Source organism: Podarcis vaucheri (genome assembly GCF_965113315.1).
Source record: "Podarcis vaucheri genome assembly, chromosome: 10".
Lineage (NCBI taxonomy): Eukaryota > Metazoa > Chordata > Lepidosauria > Squamata > Lacertidae > Podarcis > Podarcis vaucheri.
In genome coordinates, this window is record NC_138748.1 from 2,490,701 (window position 1) to 2,514,318 (window position 23,618).

Sequence of the window (23,618 nt, forward strand, 5' to 3'; positions counted from 1 at the left end):
AAGTACTGGGGGAAGGAACAGAATTGACCATATTATATATAAGTATAGTCCCTTTCTGTTAAATGCTTAAATCTCTATGAATTTGCCAATAAACCAAGTACCGTATTTTTCGCCCTATAGGACGCACTTTTCCCCCTCCAAAAATGAAGGGGAAATCTGTGTGTGTCCTATGGGGCGAAGGCAGGCTTTCGCTGAAGCCTGAAGAGCGAGGGGGGTCGGTGCGTACCGACCCCTCTCGCTCTCCAGGCTTCAGGAAGCTATCTGCTAGCCGTGGGAGACCCAGCTCTCCCAGGGCTAGCGGACACCTTCCCGGCACTCAGAAGCTTGGGGCGCGCTGAGCTCCACACGCCCCAAGCTTCGGGATTAGCACAGCACACCTGGGGGGGGGGATAAAAAAATTTCTCCTTTATTTCCCCCCAAAAAAACTAGGTACGTCCTATGGGCCGGTGTGTCCTATGGGGCAAAAAATACGGTAAGCTCCTAGCCTGGCAGTTGAAAAAAAGGCGGAACGGAAAATTAATTAACAGATTGAAGATAGGAGAAAAAGTAACAGAAGACCCACAAATGATTATTCAGAGCTTTGCAAATTATTATGAAAATTTATATAAAATTTTATTATGAAAATTTATATAAGAAATAGATGAGATAGAGCAGTATTTAATTCAACACAAAATTCCAAATACCACAGAAGAAAAAATAAAGAGGTTAAATTCCCTGGTATCAATGATGGAAGTTAACAATGTAATAAAGAAAGCCAAACCAGGGAAAACGCCAGGCCCCGAAGGTATACCAGCTGAGTTATATAAGAAACTAGAAGATATATTGGTAACACCTTTGAAAGAAATAATGAATGACATCTTAAAGAAAGGGAAAATACCAGATTCCTGGACTGAACCCTATGTAATGTTATTACCAAAACAAGGAGGTGATCCAGAATTAGTAGCAAATAATAGACCAATATCACTATTAAATAGTGATTATAAACTCTTTGCTACAATATTAGCAAATAGATTGAAAGAAATGCTAAAAGAAATCATCCACCCAAATCAAGCAGGATTCCTACCTGGGAGGCAGATCCAAAACAATACCAGAAATATTGTTGATATATTGAAATATTTAGAATTTAAAAGCGACAAACAGGTAGCATTGATGCAGAAAAAGCATTCAACATCTCCTGGTGCTTCACGAAGAAACAAATTAATGAAACTAGGAGAAAAATTTGAAAGGGCAATAGAAACGATCTACCACCGACAGAAGGCAAACCTAATAATAAATGGTAATATTACAGAAAATATCGAAATAACCATGGGCACAGGGCAAGGATGTCTGTCCCCTTTCACCTCTTTTATTCATATTGGTGTTGGAAACATTACAAACTCTTAGGAAAAATGAAGAAATAAAGGGAGTTAAGATAGTAAAATCATATAAAATCAGAGCATTCGCAGACGACCTGAGAATCCTCAACAAAGTATTCCAGCAGCTATAGAATTAATCGACAAATTTGGAAGATTAGCAGGATTTAAAATAAGTTTCAAAAAACTAATTTATTAGTTAAAAATATGAGATCTGAGGAGATGAAGGATTTACAAAAAAAACGGGTTTGGAGATTAAAAACAAAGTAAAATATTTGGGAATTTGGATATTGACAAAATGTATTAACTTGTACCAGGACAATTACACAAAAACATGTAATGAGATTTTTAAAAATATCGAAATTTGTAATAAACTTCACCTCTCCCTATGGGGTAGGATTTCAGTAGTCAAAATGAACATTCTACCAAAAATGATTTTCCTATTCCAAACCATTCCAATATTGGGAGGAATGAAATGCTTTAAAAGTTGGAGGAAAGATATAGCGAGATTTGTACGGAATGGAAGAAAACCAGGACTTCTGGTCGAGCCACGGACCCGACGCAAGCGGGACTTTCTCGGGAGAGAGAAAGTCCGGGTTCTCAAGGGTAAACTGGGGTGCTACAGGGCGCGGTGGCCCCCCCAAAACCCCTCTGGAGGGAAACCAGAGGGTCAGGAGCCCAGCGGAGCCGTTTGCAGATCACCTGGCCGTCAGGTAACTCCGTAACAGGAGCAAAGAGAACGGCGAGCGGAGAAAGCAGGCACTGGGGAAGCCATTGTCTCACCCTCAAGAACGCAGCCCCAGGCTTGCAGGGCGAGTGACCGATTCTCAAAAATAAAGAATTTAAGCCAAATTTGGATTTTGGAATATAATCGGAGCATACAAAAGGAAGGCTTTGGGAAAAGAAGGTGGAAATAGAGGTCAGTTTTAAACTGAAATCGGAGAACAACGCAAGACTACGAGCGGAGCGTGGAGAGGAGGTTGGCAAGCGGTTAGAACTTCTCCCTCTTAGAAAACTTGCTAAAAGTGATATAAACTGTTGCAAAAAGTAACAAAGAGTTGCAGAAGAAGGGAATAACTAAAAGAGGGAGCAGAGGGTAACTATTTTATGACTTTAAAAGGCTCTCGATATAACAAAGGGTCTGTTCGTAGCAAAAGGAAGAACAAAGAAACAGTGGGGTCACTCAGAGGAGAAGATGGTGAAATGCAAACAGGGGACACAGAAAGGGCTGAACTCCTCAATGCCTTCTTTGCCTCAGTCTTCTCCGATAAAGAAAACAATGCCCGACCTGAAGAATTTGGAGCAAATGATTCAGCAAAGGAAACACAGCCCAGAATAACTAAGGAGATAGTACAAGAATATTTGGCTAGTTTAGATGTATTCAAGTCTCCAGGGCCAGATGAACTGCATCCAAGAGTATTAAAAGAACTGGCAGATGTGATCTCAGAACCACTGGCAGTCATCTTTGAGAATTCCTGGAGAACAGGCGAAGTCCCGGCAGACTGGAGGAGGGCAAATGTTGTCCCTATTTTCAAAAAGGGGGAAAGAGAGGACCCAAATAATTACCGCCCAGTCAGTCTGACATCAATACCAGGGAAGATTCTGGAGCAGATCATTAAGCAAACAGTCTGTGAGCACCTAGAAAGGAATGCTGTGATCACCAATAGTCAGCATGGATTTCTGAAAAATAGGTCATGTCAGACTAACCTGATCTCGTTTTTTGACAGAATTACAAGCCTGGTAGATGAAGGGAACGCAGTGGATGTAGCCTACCTTGATTTCAGCAAGGCATTTGACAAGGTGCCCCATGATATTCTTGTAAAGAAGCTGGTAAAATGCGGTCTTGACTATGCTACCACTCAGTGGATTTGTAACTGGCTGACTGACCGAACCCAAAGGGTGCTCATCAATGGTTCCTCTTCATCCTGGAGAAGAGTGACTAGTGGGGTGCCACAGGGTTCTGTCTTGGGCCCGGTCTTATTCAACATCTTTATCAACGACTTGGATGATGGACTCAAGGGCATCCTGATCAAATTTGCAGATGACACCAAACTGGGAGGGGTGGCTAACACCCCAGAGGACAGGATCACACTTCAAAACGACCTTGACAGATTAGAGAACTGGACCAAAACAAACAAGATGAATTTTAACAGGGAGAAATGTAAAGTATTGCACTTGGGCAAAAAAAATGAGAGGCACAAATACAAGATGGGTGACACCTGGCTTGAGAGCAGTACATGTGAAAAGGATCTAGGAGTCTTGGTTGACCACAAACTTGACATGAGCCAACAGTGTGACGCGGCAGCTAAAAAAGCCAATGCAATTCTGGGCTGCATCAATAGGAGTATAGCATCTAGATCAAGGGAAGTAATAGTGCCACTGTATTCTGCTCTGGTCAGACCACACCTGGAGTACTGTGTCCAGTTCTGGGCACCACAATTCAAGAAGGACACTGGCAAACTGGAACGTGTCCAGAGGAGGGCAACCAAAATGGTCCAAGGTCTGGAAACGATGCCTTATGAGGAACGGCTAAGGGAGCTGGGCATGTTTAGCCTGGAGAAGAGGAGGTTAAGGGGTGATATGATAGCCATGTTCAAATATATAAAAGGATGTCACATAGAGGAGGGAGAAAGGTTGTTTTCTGCTGCTCCAGAGAAGCGGACACGGAGCAATGGATCCAAACTACAAGAAAGAAGATTCCACCTAAACATTAGGAAGAACTTCCTGACAGTAAGAGCTGTTTGACAGTGGAATTTGCTGCCAAGGAGTGTGGTGGAGTCTCCTGCTTTGGAGGTCTTTAAGCAGAGGCTTGACAACCATATGTCAGGAGTGCTCTGATGGCGTTTCCTGCTTGGCAGGGGGTTGGACTCGATGGATTAAGTTCAAGGTACCATTGTAAATGCTTATAAAGAAAATCGTGCAACTCTGTATAGGAACCTTCTCAGTAATGGAAAATCTATAGGACACCACTTTCATAGTTAAGTCACTTGCTCAACTGTTAAGGATATGCCTCATTATAATTTAGTAAATATCCACCGCAGAAGTTGTGTGTGTGTGTGTGTGTGTGTGTGTGTGTGTGTGTAACAAAATTTCATTAGTTTTTAAACAAATACAATAACCATTAAACACTTATCCAGCAGTACAGATAGTGGTGCTTGCTTTATCCGTTATATTTAGACATACACTAACACATTCAACATTCAAACATATGTTATAAGAAATCTCCACTGAGAATAGCAGAATTTGTATATTAAATACAGTGGTACCTCCAGATATGAACTTAATTCATTCCAGAGGTCTGTTCTTATCCTGAAACTGTTCTTAACATGAGGTGCCATTAGCGAAAGCATGCTTCCCGCTGCGCACTCCCCTCTAACGTGTGATTTCCGCTCACATCCCGGGGCAAAGTTCGCATCCAGGAGCAACTACTTCCACAACCAGAAGAGTTCGTATCCAGAGGTACCCCTGTACCACGTTTCCTCTTGAAATACACATTTCTAAGCATATTTTATTTCAAAATATACATTGTTTTAAAAAAATGATGTGAGTTTTACTAGCTTTGTGAGTCAAGAACTGCATTGGAATATATAGAAATGCTAAGTAATGCTAAGTAAATTCTAATCCATACACTAGTCTGGGAAGTGTGACTTAGAGTTGATCTTGAAAATTCTGTTATGAAGTGCCCTAAGAGCTGGATTCCAGGCGCAGAACATTGCTTATTGTGCTTCCTGGAGCAGTGGTTCCATTTAGCTGCCCAAGACATTTTAGTGTCTGAGGCGAACCACAAAATGTTGTCCCCCTCCCTACCAGGGAAGGAGGAGTGAGTGAATGGGGGGTGGGTAAAGATCTACATTGGGATCTGCTGCCCCTGTGGATCCTGCTGCCTAAGGCAGTCGCCTCACCTTGCCTCACGGGTGGGCTGGCCCTGCAGGTACACTAACATGCCGCTCCCTCTTTGCCTCAATATCCATGCCTTCATTTGGGCCTATCAGCATTTTGCAATCTGTATGGTGAAGAGTCCCTTGGAACAGCACATCCAATGTGAGGCATAAAGCCTTGAAACTCAATATGTTGAAAAGAAGAGAAATACTTATCACCAGCATCAGAGGTAACCAAAAGCCAATGGTAAGCAAGCCTTGATCTGGCATCTAGGCCTCACATCACATCTATGGGCTTAATAAACATCCTGAAAGACAGAGAGCACTCTCTGTGCATCACAAATGATGAAATCAGTATGCAACTTACCTACTGCCTCAAGAAATTTCTTCTGTTATAGTTGCCCTTTACAGTGGTCGCTCGGGTTAAGAACTTAATTCGTTCCGGAGGTCCGTTCTTAACCTGAAACTGTTCTTAACCTGAGGTACCACTTTAGGTAATGGGGCCTCCCGCTGCTGCTGCACCTCCGCCTTGCGATTTCTGTTCTCATCCTGAAGCAAAGTTCTTAACCCGAAGTAATATTTCTGGGTTAGCAGAGTCTGTAACCTGAAGCGTCCGAGGTACCACTGTATAATGGAGCTGATAGTAAATGAGCAGTTACAAATTTGCATGAACATCTATCACTTTTGGTCTACTAGGAACAAAACTACTAACGGGAACATAACTAGAGAGAACTGAGACCTGTCTGTCTAGGATTGAACTAGAGGGAAGACAGAAAGGAGCTGGTGCAGAAGACTGGTTAAGAACTGCCCCATTTGGCAAGAGTGCTGCATGCTCTGCTGACACTGAGTGTGTAAAATGCTTTGAGTGTCAGGAAAGAATGCTGTCAGTATTAAGAACTGATTCAGACAGATCTTGATTGTGTGGGCTGCAGAGTTAAATTAAGTGACCGGCAAGCCACCCATATGGGCGGGGCGCACCGTGGGGCCTCCAGAATCTGCCTGCCTCCTCCCACTCAGCCGCCCTACAGCTGGGGAGGAGGCAGCGGGCGGACCGTTTGGGCAGTGCAGAGCCTGCGGCACCCAAGCCACCGTGTCTCTCCCAGAAGAAACGCATGGCCCGGGCGCACTGCAGGCCCCTGCTTTCAGAAACACTCTTGTTTTGCAAAAGTGTGGTGCTGTGCTCTCATCCAGATATGGGACACTTGGAATTCCTGGTTCCAGCAGCTCAGTGCCTCCTTCCTGCTAATGGTGTTATATATATTTATATCACAGGCAAGGCCAGGAGTCTTACGAATCCTTGTACCAGGGTCCTTCCTCCCACTGCGTGATCAGCACAGACTCGGCTTACAGATCTTACATTCAGTTCAGAATCTGTCTTTCTACCCCCCAACACCACGGCCTCCGCCATTTGCAGCGTGGTGATATTAACAGTAAGGTCAGACTACTATGCTTGTTTCTTGGTATGCTACTTCAGGGATAAGATTAACAGCAATATTTGATTGCAGTAGTGACACTCCAATCCATCTTCAGACTTTTTCATAAGGTCCAGTGGATACAGAGAAGAAACTTGAAACAGCCTACCTACCAAATGTGGCACCTGGAGGGGTTCATCACATGAATTAATTTTTAAATCTTTACTTCCTATATTTATATACCACTTAGTGGTAAACAGGGCTGGCTCCAGGTTTCTGGAGACCCTTGGGCGCATGATATTACTGGGCCCCTTGTTTTCCCCAAGCCCCCTCCTCTCCCACCTCTTTGGTCACTCTTTCAAAGTAAAACAAATCTTGAGCACTATGGCAACCCCCCATTGTCAAAGAAAAACAGGACAAAATGTTGAGCATTGCTGTATACATGCCTGATTGCCACTGTGAACATTGTACATTAAGCAATATATCGTGTGCATTGAACTTGTAAAGTTGCTGCTGATCTGTTCCCACTTCCCAAATTTTTTAAACAAGAATGTTGGGCTGCAGCAAAGTTATATCCCAGGATAAAGGTACTGAGATTTAAATTATTATCAGTGCCTGCCTTGCAGCCAGTTCTCAGAGATTGAGTGCTCCTAGGTAGCAGCATTCACACTAAGCCCACTATGGCTGTTATCAGCACAGGGTCTCATAAAGCAGAGGGTTGCAGCTGTCACACTTATTCTCCCACCCCAAGGGCTGCCGATGAAGGGTTTCTACACCCAAGTCAATCACCGTGAGAAACATCTGGTAGCACCCTTCCACACACCAGGATGAATCAGTGGGGCAAGCTACTCTTTCTCAGGCAGCCTACACAGAGGTCCCCGAGAGATCTGACCCAAGCACAGTGCGCCTGTCTGATGGCCAAGGCTTCCTGGTCACATATGTGCATAACCTTCCCCAGGATCTGAAACCCTGATTGCTTAGGTTTCAGATCCTAGGAAGTCTTTGCACATGCAGTCATAGGTACAAAGCCCTCCCCATGCATACAGATGTTCATGCTGTACAGGTGGATGTCCAAGAAGGAGCACACAAGGTTGGCGGCAGAGCCACTCGGGGACCCTTATTCCTGTGCTGATGTAGATGGGAGTGAGTGAATAACACCTAAGTAGGACTGTTGGGTTTTTCATCTGTGTTTTGACTGTGGGTCACTGCTTATTTATTTATTTAAATTTGTATAGGCAAGATAAAATACAAGATTATAATACATAAGAAAACAAGAAGGAAAACAAACCAATAACCCCCGCCTACAACACATTTAGGCTGGATCTAGACACATCAAAGTAGCATTTCAGTTGAAAGTGTTGTACATTTAAACAGGGAAAATAGGTAGAGAAAAACAGTATTCCCCATCGCCGTCTGGTGGCACAATGTATATCACACCTACAATGCATATAAATCACATTCTCTCTACCAGTGTAGCTGAGTCCTTAGATGTCAATCAGCCAAAGGCCTGTTTGAAAAGGGATGTTTTTGCCTGGCACCAAGCCAACGCATTTCACAAACACGGAGCCAGGCACAACGCTTCTGCTCATTTCCCACCTCCCCACTGCTTAGGAAACGAAGAAGATCTGCCCATCACACTTCACATGTTTCCTGGATGACTTGTTCAACACATGATGGAAGGGTCATCTGAAGAATAAAGGGCTCTTGTCATAGAACAAGAGAGACAGAAAGAGGAGGGATGTCTCATGCCTTCAAGGAACACATAAGGCGAAAGGTGGCCTCTGGGGGCAGAGGCTTAAAAAGCCTTGGCTTGCTTTTCATCTTTGTTGGAACCTGTTCTTCACTCAGAGCTCTCTGTGGTTCTTCAACTCCTGACCCACCTTCCCCCATGAGTTCCTTCACTCCACCAGTACAGGAAAGATGGGTGTTCATGTGAAGATCTCTAGAGACTATAACACAGGTGTGGACCACACAAAGTCCAAAGTGGTTCTTAGTTCTGGTTCATTAGATGCCACAGCATGACATTTTAGAATTCTGTGGTGGTAGGGTGGACCGTACTAATTCAGAGTTCATACTGAATTGCCTATGAGGAAAATCATGCTCCTCCCATTTAAATGAAATCCTCACGCATACAGACAAAGACTCTATAGGACAAATGGCATCTGCCACATTCCATAATATATGGTTGTTTTCCTTCAGATTGATACTAGCAACTCAGTCCCTGTCCACTGCAGTGCTTGTATGAACTTTCGTTTACATCTGACCCATGCCTTTGGGTTGGTGAACAGAGGACAGGAAATGAGGGGTGTGTCCCCCCCCCGCCACCTCCCCTGCTTTTTGTTACAGCTTAGCTTAGTTCTATCTTTCTTTTCAGATCTTTTCAGATAGGGAAGCTTTCAAAATTGGTCAACCACACCTACAGTTTGATGGCGCACTCCATTTTACCACCTCCAGACTCCCAGATTTTACCACCTCATTCCCGCCTCCTGCTGTTGTTACAGGCCTAGATCAAGCCTTCAACAGTTGTGAATCTTTAGAACCTGGCTGTGTACAGTAGCTGAGCAGGAAAAATGACTGACTATAATTGAAGTCCTCCCAACTTATATTGATGATTCACCATTCATTCTTTCTTACTTGATTTGAGGCACTTTTCTAAAGTCAGATTATTTAAAGAAGTCAGTGCAGCCGAGGCCTATAGAACGAATAATCCTTGCTAGGATCTTCACACCAAGTTGCTGTTAATGTCACAGTTAGAGCAGCCGATTCAAACACTGAATCATAGCATCACTACATATATATTAAAGAAAGGAATCCAGAAAGGTCCTCAGCTGTACATTGGCTGAGGTTTTCCCCAAGGGCTCCTACATGTACATCACTTGACTTCACGTTTCTTGGTTGTTCAGTATATGACTGACAAATGAATTGATTGAAAAGCATTGCCTTCGAAGCAACATCAGATAACAAGGAATGTTTGTGGAAGGCAGTAGACATGTGATGGTTCATTCACACATCCAAGTTGGTGATGTCAGCAAATAATGAATGCACATGGTTTCCCCTAATTTGTCAAAAAAGCCAAAAAGGCCCACAGCTGGCTTCATTTGCAGGTGTGCCTGGGGGTTAGTTATCACTTCTTCTAGCATCTTGAGCTCATCACACAATGCAGTCATAATGACTCAAAAAGGAAACTTACTACCAAGCTTCTAGATTCAGGTAGGTTGCCGTGTTGGTCTGACGCAGTTGAAATAAAAATAAAATAAATAAATAATTGTCCAGTAGTGCCTTATAGACCAGCTATGTTTGTTCTGGTATAAGCTTTCATGTGCACGCACACTTTTTCAGGTATGCACACCAAAGCTTATACCAGAACAAACTTAGTTGGTCTATAAGGTGCTACTGGACAATTTTTTTAAATTTATTTTTATTTTACTACCAAGCTGTATTTAGATTTCCAGTTCCAGAGCAGACATCCATCTTTTCTCCATCATCTTGATAGCCACATGACCTAGTGTGTTTAGAACAACTAGGAGACCATTGAGATCTGTATGCCTTTTTTTTTTTTTTTTTGCTGCAAGGACTTAATCATCTGTAAAATGGAAAAGGCAATGAGGTGATACAACCTTGCAGAAGAGGGTTTTGACTTAGCTTGTCAGAATGAGGGGAAAACCCACAAGTGGTGTGAAGAAACCAGACTCCAATAAATTTAAATATCACAGCAAGCAGGTGAAATCCACTGTGGTTAGATAGCTGGTAAAAGTCATGGCAAGGCCACTTGGAAAGAAAAATGGTTTCACTTACTATTAGTTACGGCTGGATTTTGAGTAAGTGGTGGTTCTGATGCCTGGAACTCATATGCTATCTCATATACTTCTATAACATAACATAACACAACACAACATCACAACACAGGTATGTAAGGAACATCCAAAGCATCCAGTTAGTTATATATTCAGGTTAACAGGTGTGTTGCACAACTGTGACAATGTGGGCATGGGGTGCTCTTTCAGGATCCTCACAATGTGTTTATTTAAAATATTGTATGCCCCCCAAAATAGAAATAATGTATTCTGGCACCTAAAAATTGTAATGAAGGCACCAGGCATGATTGAGAGTGGCCCATAACTGCGGTGCCACCACTGAAAACAGTCTCTTCTTTGTTATTACACAGCACACTTGGGTTAATGAAGGCACTTAGTAAAGAACTTTGGCAGAAAAACATGCATGGACATGTTTTTCACATGATGACTTTAATTACCATGTAACATCCTGCCATCTGTAAAGTACAATCATGTGTCAGAAATTCCCAAGGTAGCCTGTTCAGTATATAGTATTCACTGATGTTGAGAAAAAAGCTCAGCTATGATAAGCCTAATCACTGGTTAATTAGTGGATAGGTCACATCTGAATAGCCATCGTTAAATCAATTACACAGAGTCTCAGCTAGATTAGCTTTTATCTGGTGAGTCATGTTGTCCCAGTGTAGGTCACATCAAAATCGTCATCACAATTTCTTATTTAAGGTTCTCTTTTAAGAGAACATGGAGTGTGTGGGTGGAGAGAGAGAGAGAGAGAGAAAGAGAGGGACTGCTGTCAACAATAAAAAATAAATGTGGCTCAGTCTTGCAAGTTGGAAGTAAGGGTAGATGATCATGGCCTGAAAATACTGATGAATACAGAACTAGAAGATAGACTTTTTATAATATCCGTGCATCTTAGGTCAGTGCTTTGAAGACTCTGCATTCAGGCCCCATCCATCTGTGCTCTACATTTAAAGCTGTATCATACTACTTTAAACATACTTTAAACATATGGGTATGTTCGTAGCAAAAGGAAGAACAAAGAAACAGTGGGGTCACTCAGAGGAGAAGATGGTGAAATGCAAACAGGGGACACAGAAAGGGCTGAACTCCTCAATGCCTTCTTTGCCTCAGTCTTCTCCGATAAAGAAAACGATGCCCGACCTGAAGAATTTGGAGCAAATGATTCAGCAAAGGAAACACAGCCCAGAATAACTAAGGAGATAGTATAAGAATATTTGGCTAGTTTAGATGTATTCAAGTCTCCAGGGCCAGATGAACTGCATCCAAGAGTATTAAAAGAACTGGCAGATGTGATCTCAGAACCACTGGCAGTCATCTTTGAGAATTCCTGGAGAACAGGCGAAGTCCCGGCAGACTGGAGGAGGGCAAATGTTGTCCCTATTTTCAAAAAGGGGAAAAGAGAGGACCCAAATAATTATCGCCCAGTCAGTCTGACATCAATACCAGGGAATATTCTGGAGCAGATCATTAAGCAAACAGTCTGTGAGCACCTAGAAAGGAATGCTGTGATCACCAATAGTCAGCATGGATTTCTGAAAAATAGGTCATGTCAGACTAACCTGATCTCGTTTTTTGACAGAATTACAAGCCTGGTAGATGAAGGGAACGCAGTGGATGTAGCCTACCTTGATTTCAGCAAGGCATTTGACAAGGTGCCCCATGATATTCTTGTAAAGAAGCTGGTAAAATGCGGTCTTGACTATGCTACCACTCAGTGGATTTGTAACTGGCTGACTGACCGAACCCAAAGGGTGCTCATCAATGGTTCCTCTTCATCCTGGAGAAGAGTGACTAGTGGGGTGCCACAGGGTTCTGTCTTGGGCCCGGTCTTATTCAACATCTTTATCAACGACTTGGATGATGTACTCAAGGGCATCCTGATCAAATTTGCAGATGACACCAAACTGGGAGGGGTGGCTAACACCCCAGAGGACAGGATCACACTTCAAAACGACCTTGACAGATTAGAGAACTGGACCAAAACAAACAAGATGAATTTTAACAGGGAGAAATGTAAAGTATTGCACTTGGGCAAAAAAAATGAGAGGCACAAATACAAGATGGGTGACACCTGGCTTGAGAGCAGTACATGTGAAAAGGATCTAGGAGTCTTGGTTGACCACAAACTTGACATGAGCCAACAGTGTGACGCGGCAGCTAAAAAAGCCAATGCAATTCTGGGCTGCATCAATAGGAGTATAGCATCTAGATCAAGGGAAGTAATAGTGCCACTGTATTCTGCTCTGGTCAGACCACACCTGGAGTACTGTGTCCAGTTCTGGGCACCACAATTCAAGAAGGACACTGACAAACTGGAACGTGTCCAGAGGAGGGCAACCAAAATGGTCCAAGGCCTGGAAACGATGCCTTATGAGGAACGGCTAAGGGAGCTGGGCATGTTTAGCCTGGGGAAGAGGAGGTTAAGGGGTGATATGATAGCCATGTTCAAATATATAAAAGGATGTCACATGGAGGAAGGAGAAAGGTTGTTTTCTGCTGCTCCAGAGAAGCGGACACGGAGCAATGGATCCAAACTACAAGAAAGAAGATTCCACCTAAACATTAGGAAGAACTTCCTGACAGTAAGAGCTGTTCGACAGTGGAATTTGCTGCCAAGGAGTGTGGTGGAGTCTCCTACTTTGGAGGTCTTTAAGCAGAGGCTTGACAACCATATGTCAGGAGTGCTCTGATGGTGTTTCCTGCTTGGCAGGGGGTTGGACTCGATGGCCCTTGTGGTCTCTTCCAACTCTTCTATGATTCTATGATTCTATGAAACAGTCATTGCTTCTCCCAAGGAGTCATGTGAACTGTCATTTGTTAAGGGCTCTGAGATTTGTTGGGAGACCCTTATTCCCCTCACAGAGCTACAATTAGCAAAGTGGCTTAAGTCAACCCCTCTTCCCAGGGAACTCTGAAGATTGTAGCTCTATGAGGGAAAGGCGTGTCTCCTTGCAATTCTCAGCTCCCTTAACACACCACAGTCCCCAGGATTCCTTGGGAGAAACTTTGATGATATAAAGTAGTATAATACTGATCTAAATGTATAGAGCAGATGGGGCCTGGGAGAAGCCTTTTCACATGAGCTTGCATTTCTGCTATGGAACCCCGAAGATTTTAGCTCATCTACTTGGGTGCTGGCTAGGTGTGCCTCAGCCTTCATGAGAGTTTAGGAAACTGAGAATGTGCCCTAAGGCATGTGAGGGGAAATTGGAAGATGCCTTTCATGGAAGCTTCTCTGCCACTGCAAATCATCGCACTGGGAAAACGTCTGAATAAATGTACGGTTCCCTAGGACACAGCTTGAAAATTACTGTTTTAAATAATCCTGATTGCTGTATCATCAATTGTCGGTATATGTGTTGTTTTGTTGTCTGTAACATGAAAAAAAACTTTTTAAAAAGGGGAGGAAAAAGACTCTTAGAGCAGCTCTTGCCACCTTGGCACCTTCCAGATGTTTGGGACTATAACTCCCAACTCCCATGTTGGCTGATGGGAGTTGTAGTCACCATAGTTAAGGCTTAACCCAGAGCTTTCCAAACTTTTCATGTTGGTGACACACTTTTTAGACATGCATCGTTTCGCAACACAGTAATTCAGTTTTACTAGCAAGCAGGAGGCTCAACTAACCCCTTTCCAGCCCCAGGATCAGCGCAAGGAGCATTCGAGTGACACACCTGCACACTGCGACTGACACACCAACACGTCTGACACACAGTTTGGAAAGCTCTGCTTGAACCTCTACTCAGTGTTCTTTGAGTGCACCCTTTCAATTCCTTGCATATGAATTGATGGCTGCAAAGCCTGTTCCTAACAAGGAGGTGGTAAGTAATATTTTACTAGCTCCAGGAACAAAAAGTTGAAGCACTTGTTTGGGGTGCTGTTTTGAATCTTACAAAGCATTTGACTTCCACAAGCCCATCACTACCTTTTCAGGAGGAGTGGTGTTTGTGCACACACCAATTGGGAAACCTCAGCCTAAGAAGCCTGTGATATCTGTGTGTGAACCTGTTTGTAACAATGACTGAGTTGAGATCATTGCATGCCACTTATCTCAGTTCCCAACCAACAAGTGTGCATCGGTTTGAACACCACAATCCAAATTAATTCTAAGGGGCACAGGAAGAGAGAACATATTGTATACCATAGGAAACAAGCCAATCTCTTGCCCATCCCAACACTTCTAGGTTGTCAGTTTACTAAGGAAGAATTAAGTTCAATTAAGCTAACTGTTGAATTTTAGCAGCTGAATTACAGTCCTTTTTGCTTATTCTGTCTGTAATACTTACCATCTTGTGGGGTTTTTGTTTTTTCTTCTTTTTTCTTCACAGCCTAATTTAGGTGGAGTGATTTATATAGGTTCAGCTGCACCCACCGGCTCTGCTTTACAGAAGTATTTAGTTCATTCATCTTGCAACTTCAGGCTCCTGGCCCAGACACCTCTTACTCCCATTAACTTCCTGTAGCATCTCACAAAGGATCAATGAATAGAACTGGGTTATTTTCAAAATATAGTGCAGCAAAAATGGTTTGGTGATTCATTGCTCTGGGAATAAGGCAGCTTGGATATTCAGGACCACGCTAGACTATATGCTTGATTTCTCTGTAGACCTCCATGTATCCGAAAGTTAGCTTTGCTAGCTCCTCATAATTGTAGATCTTTCAGTCACATGTAAGACAATATATAAACCTAGAAGTCAGAACACATAGGCATCCCATTGACCACTGTGGGGCCCTAGCAATACTTTTGGTTTAAGGTTACAGCCATAAATTACAATTCGTTTTCAACTGTAGAAAACTGCATGGGTAACCTGACTTGCAATTCTGTACACAGCTTTGCTGTTTAAACTCCACTGAAGTTAATAGTATCAAACAGCCTAGCAGTGTGAATGTTTGCAGCCCTGATCTTTGAGAGCCATAATAGCGCAAGCTCTATTGCAGTGAAAGGGATGCCAATCCATCTTTGTGAAAATTTTGAATTTCAAAGCCAATCCCTCACAATTTAAATCAGAAAAGCATACATAAATTCTGTATGACAGCAATGGTAGATGTACAGGCACCCAATGGGAAATGTTGCCTGATGCCCCAACTCCCATCAGTTTGTATGGTGAGGCTTGCCAGGTTCTGAGACCCCCCACCGAAAAAAGCAGGTGGTTTACTGAGCTCCTTGCAGGCACCACACAGAGCTGGTGGGCTGTTTTTGAACTGGTGACTCACAATTTGTGTGGGTCTGTTTGTAATCCCCATCCTGTGCTGGAGGCACTCTCTCTCACCTTCCCTCCCTCTTGAATAGATCGTTGGGGGGGGGGAGGGACGACGGCTGCAGAACTTGCAGTACCAGTAGAACAAAACAATAGTGCATCACAATAAAAGACAGCTATATTATATGTACATAAAAATTATTCACCATGATAAGGAAAACAGCTCAAATTCCTTCAACAATAATTTGAAGACAGAATATTGTCTCTAATAAAAGTCAAAATTAATTCAGGGTAGTTTAGCTAACCTTTTCCCACTGCAGTGCCCTCCAGTTGTTCTGTGGGACTCCAGCTCCCATTAGGCCCAACCAACATGGCCAATAATCAGGGATGATGGGTATTGTAGTCCAAAACCCCTGGAAGGCATCAGCCTGAAGAAAGCAGGTATAGTGTATATTCAAAACAAGTATTATCCAGTTGTTTGGAAGAGTATGTGGTTTCTGAGGCGCTAGATGCATTCTTGATCTCTCTGTTTACATAAAGAACAGGTGTGTCTCAGCCCTAGAAAGTATATTTGCTTATTCTGCTCTCAACTTCTTCCATGTCCTCCCATCCTTCACGTTGCTGACTTGATGCCATTTCATAAAAATCAATTAAAATTATTTTAAAGTCTTTGTCATTTTAGAGGTTTCATGTTATACATACAGTATAAAAGGTATCATAATTAAAAGTCTGTTTTTAATCAGCACTCATCTGATACAATTTTTGTCTCCCAACGATTTTACCTTTTTTAATGCCTTTCAATTACTTTCAGTTAACCAAATACAGGAAAGGCTTAGGACTCATGAAACACCTCTGGGTGGGACTATGACCAGCTTACTGGTGTCCCTCACTGGCAGAGAAAACCCACCATTAGCAAGGCCAACGGGGGGGGGGCACACCTCACACAAATAATATTTGAGGCAATCAAAAATAAACAAAAATAAACTACAGATGGTATGCTAGTTCAGTGTTCTTGTGCAGAGGCAATATTAGGGCATGGAGCAGTGCACTAGCAAGAAAAAAGTAGGAACAAAGGAAATCACAGAATAGAACTTTGCAAAATAAGGAAATACACCCCTCTCTCTCACACACACACCCAAAATTTGTCACAACATTCCAAAACCTGCCAGAATTAAAAAACAATTTCTGTTTGTACTATTGAAGAAAGCCACAATTTTGCCTTATCATGAGGACAGAACAGGGGGGCAGCCGGCCATTGTGGGAGGAGGCACAGAATCCCCTCCTCACTGTAGGGTGTGTGCTCCATGTTGGGGACCACGGCCTTTGACTCTGACTTCATGACCCTTTCAAGATGATCTCTCAACTGCCTCTTAAGAAAAGCCACAGCTGCCCTCTCCAGGTGAACATCCTGCACGGCCTCAAATTCCATAAGCGCCTAGAAGATCTTATAAAAAATCCACAGCACATTTAAAATATGGTGAGACAAACATTCCATACGTTAATCAAGGCAGTAACATTGATTACAGAAACAATCTTGGATATAATTTGATTTGCGGTTCATGCGATAGCTACACAAGTGGCGGCACGCTGGAGCTTGTGGCTGTAGCACTGAGAAGGACAGACCCCATCCAAAGTCTATTCAAAGATGATGCCTTGAAGGACATCCTAATAAGAATTTGAGGAAAGCCCCAAATGTGCTTATCACACACAAAGCGGGGGCGGGGGGAGTATTCAAGTAATACACCTTATTCTCAGTACCAGTCCTTTTGGAATTTCTGATACCAAGGGAAAGCCAGAGATTACAGATAGATACAACCTAAATGGCACAAAGTACCATTAAGTAGTCTAACAAGCAACATCCAATAAAATTCAAGAATTCCATGGAAAATACCAAGTTCCACCCCAAGGAAACTGGGTACAATCAACTAGAGGCTTTTGTCTATCATCTTTGAGAATTATTAAATAATAGGTGAGGCCCCCACAGACTGGAGGCGGGCAAATGTTGTCCCCATCTTCAAAAGGAAGGAAGGCGCAGGTAACTACCGACTGGAGAGCTTGACACCGAAGCAAGGGAAGGTCCTAGAACAGATAATTCAAGAGTCTGTCTGTGAGGACTTAGGAGAGGATGCTGTGATTACTCAGTCCCAGCATGGGTTTCTCAAAAATAAGTCATGCGAGACCAATCTCATTTCTTTTTTTGATGGAATGACACCAAAGCTTTTGACAAAGTCCCCCACGATATTCTTGCAAGGAAGCTGGTAAAATGTAGGTTGAACAAGGTAACTGTTAGGTGGATTTGTAGCTGGTTGACTGACTGAACCCACCAATTACTCATTAATGGTTCCTCATCATTCTGGAAAAAAGTGACAAGTGGAGTGCTGCAGGGTTCAACGTCTTTATAAACAATTTGGTTGAAGGAATTGAGGGGATGCTCATCACATGTGCAGATGTCACGAATCTGGGAGGGGTAGCTAATGTGGCAGAAAACAGAATCAGAATTCAAAATGACCTTAACAGACTGGAGAACAGGACACAAGCTAACAAAATTAATTTCAATAGGAACAAATGTCAGGTTCTGCACTTAGGCAGGAAGAAGCAGATGCACAAATATAGGATGGGGAACACCTGGCTTACTAGCAGGCAAAAAAAGTGTTTTAGAATTAGCATGAAGTTAAGGGTTTTAGCGATTTTTCGCCCCTGTTCCTCACCAGCAGAAGCCTAGAATAGACACCTGGCCTGGAAGCAGAGTTCCAGTAAATCAATGAAACATTGTGCATTATCTTACCTTCAAAAGAAAGCCAACCCCGAGGTTTAAGATGGAATAAAATTTTAAAGAAACATCCAACAACCTTTTAATCTGGATTTACCATTGTAGTGTGTTAGCTAGGAAGTACCCTTGATAGAAATGAATATATGGTGAAACCCAATGAAGTCACACTCAGAATAGAACCTTTGAAATTAATGGGTTTAAGTTACATCCATGGATTTCAATGGGTCTATTCTAAGTATGATTTAATTGGACATCAACCATAACCTTAGTGGTCAGTGGCTTTCATTTTGATTCCAAGACAAATCATTTTTGTTAAATAAAAATATTAGTTAACAGCTAATTTTAATAATTTTAAAATATGTTTTAATTACTTGTTTTCTAACTGTTTTAATTAAAATTTTAACATTTCATGTAAACCACCTAGAGGTTTTGTTACAATCAATATAAAATTCATTAAAGAAATCCACAGATTATATATATATTTCTCTCTCTCTCTCTCTCTCTCAAAACCTACAGTTTTTTGGGTGGGAGGAAGGGACTTTTCATTTCTGAAGTTTATAACTAAGGTGTTAAGGACTAAATTTAGTCAGAGCACAGTTTAAATAACATCCCAGGCCCATTCCTTTCACATGTTTGCCCTCAGTAGCTTACTACCACCACCAATGGTTTGCTTCTGGTCTTGGGCTTCTGCTTCATTAGGCAAGGAGGCAAAGCAGGAGGGCGGAAAACAGTAAAAGGCTAAGGTGTTTGGGAGAAGAACAGGAAAATATAAGAAAAGTGCCATTTGTTCAAATATTACTATGGCTTCCTTTGTGGGTGGAGGAAAGGTGGCAGAGAGCGCAGAATCTTTGGGATTGTTGCATGGCTGCCAGGGCAGGAAAGCGGAAGACTCCAAGAAGAAGTGCTATCAAGATTGCCTGATACTGTGCAGACCTTCATTAGCCCTGAGAACATAAATCTTGCCTGGCCATCATTTCTCTAGCAAGGCTGCCCCTTGGTGGTTAGATGCGGACATATCACAGCAAAAGAGCTGTATTTGATGTGCATCTGGTTGCACTTCAGTCTGTAGCATCTGTTTCTTCTGTCCTTCTAAATTGCAGGAATATGTGAACTTTCACGCTTCCTGCTTGTGATTGGATTTACAATTTGGCAAGGGGGGAAAAGAAATGTGCCTCTGTGCCAGGGCTGTGGTATAATTTCCCTGCAAGTCTGACAAATAATCCATGTCTGCTGCTTTAAGAGGGGCAGCTTTTCTTGGCCATCGCTTCTTTCCCAGCCTAACTAAAAGCTCTTGATGGAGGGGGCGAGTCCTTAACAAGACTAATACCGGCCTTTTAGCTTCCCCCAGTACAAAGCTGATTTAAATACAACAACAACAGAGACCCAACAAATCGTTACAAAGCAATACACAATTCATACAGCCTACCTCCAGGTTAAACAAGCATTTTGTTCGGACTTGTTCAGATAGGGATCATTGGTTCTTGCAACCACCGATAAAAACTTTGCCACTGCTGTTCTAGTGTTTGTCCGGTCTTCCAGTAGGAACCTGACATAGTGAGCCTCTGATTTTCCCGGGAAAGGTACCAGCAAGGGTAGTATCAGTTCAGCCCTGGCTTGCTCGTATTTTGCACAGTGCAACAAAATATGTTTTATGGAATCGATGTCTTGAGCACACGAGCAAAGTCTGTCCTGGTAGGGAACTCCTCTTAAATTTGTGGTGCCCCTGTTGCAGTGACAGAACCCTCCAAAGGTCCTTTGTAATTGTGCCTTCATGGAGATGGTCTTGGGGAATAGATGCAGTATTGTTTGTGGTGGACATGTCTCGTTTGTTTGTTTGTGCATGTCTCATAATATCCTGCTGAAATCCTGCAACTTTTCAGACCAGAAATGTTCTGGGTTTGGTTTTTTGTCCTGCTTTCATCGCACTACAACGCAGGTGTATCACGCCACGCCCCCCCCCCACCAAGGGTGGTAATATGGCAGCACTGGGGAAGCATCACAGAACAACTAATAAAGTAGAATGATGTCTAGACAGTCTTGCATAATTCCACCATGAATGCACTATTACTGCAGCATCAGTAATAAAACATCACTGGGGACGGGCTCTGCATTTCCTGCTTTGTCTTATGTTGTAACTATATATTCTGTTTTAAAGAAAGTTAGCACTAACACTCAGTTCTGATTCATCAGCAGACAGCTTATGTTACATATGTCATACATTCCAAGGCAGGACCAGCATGGTCCAGTGGTTTGCATCTATAGGGTCAAAGACCAGTAAAGCCAAAATATGAGTAATGGCTTTCATGTTCCAATTCATTCAAAATTTTAGAGAAATTTATACTCAAGAAACATAACTCAAGGCTAATCCCAGATTTGGACAGGGGAAAGGAGGACAAACAAGTTGTTTCAACATTTTTTTATTTTATTTTTTAAGCTAGCAGTACCTCAGGTTTTCTACTGTGTGCCGTAACACTTTGTTATGTAAATATTAGCAGGCAATAATATTTACCCGATTGCTGAGAAACACCTCATCTGCTGATTTCTGCATATCAGAGATGCTGTCAACAGCCTAAGAACAAGTCTGGCCTTGTTCTTTCTGAGCAGTTAGCAACTCTGTGGAAATAATTTGAATTGGCAATGTTAAAACTTCAACATTTGTTCACTTTTTTCCTTTTTGAGAACTTATCTCTGAAGAGTCTGAGCAGCATTCTGAAACCAATTGTAATCCTGGTGGGGGAAAGTGTAAAAATATGTTTCAGCATTAGACAGTTGCTTTTATCCCAAGCCGATATGCTAAGACTATGCGTTCAATTGGTCAGAGCAAATGTGGTCCACATGAGGATGTGGACAGGCTGCTTGGACGAGTGAAACTGACCTTGATTCTTGCCCATCCTGGCTAATAAAAGCGAGCCAAGAAGGTCTGGGCGATGGGCTCTGCGAGGCGGTGAATGCTTCCCTCTGTGAGGGAGTCTTCCCAAACCCACTGAAAGAAGTGCCTATTAAACCATTTCTTAAAAAAACATCTTTGGACCCGGCCAATTTGGTGAACTATCGCCCAGTCTCAAATCTTCCATTCTTGGGCACGGTGATTGAGAGGGTGGTTGCTGAACAACCTGGAAGATGCGGACCATTTGGATCCCTTCCAATCGGGATTCAGACCTCATCATGGGATTTCAACTACAGTGGTACCTTGGGTTACAGAAGCTTCAGGTTACAGACTCTGCTAACCCAGAAATAGTACCTTGGGTTAAGAACTTCAGGATGAAAACAGAAATTGTGCGGCGGCAGTGAGAGGCCCCATTAGCTAAAGTGGTACCTCAGGTTAAGAACAGTTTCAGGTTAAGAACAGACCTACAGAACGAATTAAGTTCTTAACCCAGGATACCACTGTATACTTCATCAAAGAAGGGTGGTAAAAAGGAGGAAGCCAAGAGGGTAGGGAGGTGTGGCATAGCAATGTAGCCTTTATTTCTCACTTGGAAAGGCTAAGATTTCCTCTGTACTTTTGAACAGCAAGCAACAGCAACTCCTAGCCAGGTTGCAGCACAGTGTTTTTATGCATGTGCACCCAGGTTAAGATTTTCCGAGATTCAGCCTCTAGAAATGACAAGCAAGCTTGTCTACAGTATGTGTGTGTGTGTTTATATATGGTCATCAAGCAGGCATACGCACAGCACATCATACATGGCTCTTATGTGCACATTAGTTATGCATACAGTAATGAGACATGTTGCCATGTATCTTTGCTTTTAAAAGGACTCCCTTCTTCTCCTTTCCCACCTACCCCATGTACCATTTTTCTTTCCTAATCATTATCACCCTACATTCCATGAAGGAGCATGTTCTCAGGCTAGGAGTTTTGTTTTGTACCTTCATTGTTTTTGCAGTGTATTCTGTACTTCTGCAAACCCTGAGGGTCCCCTCCTAGCATGCCTGATACCTCCCTTGCTTCTCAGTGGCCTCATTTTTGGCAGCAAGCCTGGAAGCACTCAGCTGTTGATTTCCCTATTAGGAGTGATTCTTAGAACTTTTATTATTTATGCAATCACGTTAAAAAAAATCCCACAAGTTTGCAAGTAGTTCTCTTAAAGGTGACCTTTGCCAAGGTTTATCTGAACGCAGAAATCTTTTGAACACAGCAATCAAAGCAGCCACGCCAAAGCCTCTTGCCATTTCCATAACGCCAGGAACATACACTTGGAAAAACCAACTGCAGCATCACTGGATCTCAGTGTGCACAATATTCCTGTCAACTGGAAATGCACCATGTTTGAACTTGGCCTCAGGAATGACTTCAAACAACATTTTACTCAAATGTGACTCTGGGAAGGGACAGCAGAGAGGCCAATTATGAAAAGCACGCCAAGCGGAAACTGCTGCCAAGATGTTCAACTAGACTGTGTTAGAGGAAAGTCTTGCAAACTGAGATTAGCTAGTTGCCCAACTGGCTTAAACAAGGGGAATAATTTATCCAGCAAAGATCAGTTGTGCCAATTAAATGCCACCTGCTTTTAATAGAAGCCTGCTTGGAATTATGCAGAATCACAGACACCCTCACCTCCTTTTGTGCTCAAGCAGTTAGGAGCTCAGAGGCCTGCCTAGTGGTGGTAAGTCAGTTGGCAAGAATGAGATTCCAACCACCAGCTACGTTCAATGGTCATGCTAGGGAAGATGGTAGAGAAAGTTAGGGCCCAAAGATGCAACTGTGCCAAGCACTATTTTCAAAATGGTCACCCTATGCATACAAAAAGCAGGTAATCTGGTGTCTTTAACAGTAAGGAGCTACAGGAAAATGGCGCTGAACCTTTCTCCTCCTACACCTTACCTCCATTTGTGGTTCTAGCCACAGAGATACACCTCCTCCTATTCTTTTAAGTCTCACACAACACTAACTGAACACATTGCTTAAACCCCACAGAACAATATATGGTCAGGTTTTGAGAATTCCCACACTTGTATTTGCTATTTCTAAGCTTCTAAGTGACTGGAACATCTTCAGTTCCAGCCAATGCTACCACACAACACTTTCAGGAAAATTTCCTAAATTGAGAAATACAACGTTGTACCTTTGAGTCAATGGTTTCATTAGGTTCTCTGAATTCAAACATAGAGGCCAGTGCATGAGCAGCACACAGGCTTCCTCTCATTGTTAAACAGCCAAATCAGTTTCAGCAAAGAAAGTAGTATTAG

General features: G+C 42.7%; 1 protein-coding gene across 8 annotated transcripts in view; it reads left to right on the forward strand.

The window, feature by feature from the left end:
* The window catches only part of LMNTD1 (lamin tail domain containing 1), an 89,516-nt gene that overhangs the window by 60,044 nt on the left and 5,854 nt on the right, over nt 1–23,618 (forward strand). For 2 of the 8 annotated variants that reach the window (XM_082240167.1, XM_082240169.1), the window contains one exon: nt 14,789–14,985. The exons of 3 other annotated variants lie outside the window; for them this stretch is intronic. In XM_082240167.1, the coding sequence (XP_082096293.1) occupies nt 14,789–14,923 (135 nt within the window). In that variant the 3' untranslated portion in view covers nt 14,924–14,985. Of the gene's footprint in view, nt 1–6,502; nt 6,666–14,788; nt 14,986–23,618 lie in introns of those variants that run through there. 3 more of the 8 variants (XM_082240163.1, XM_082240164.1, XM_082240165.1) reach the window with 3 other exon arrangements.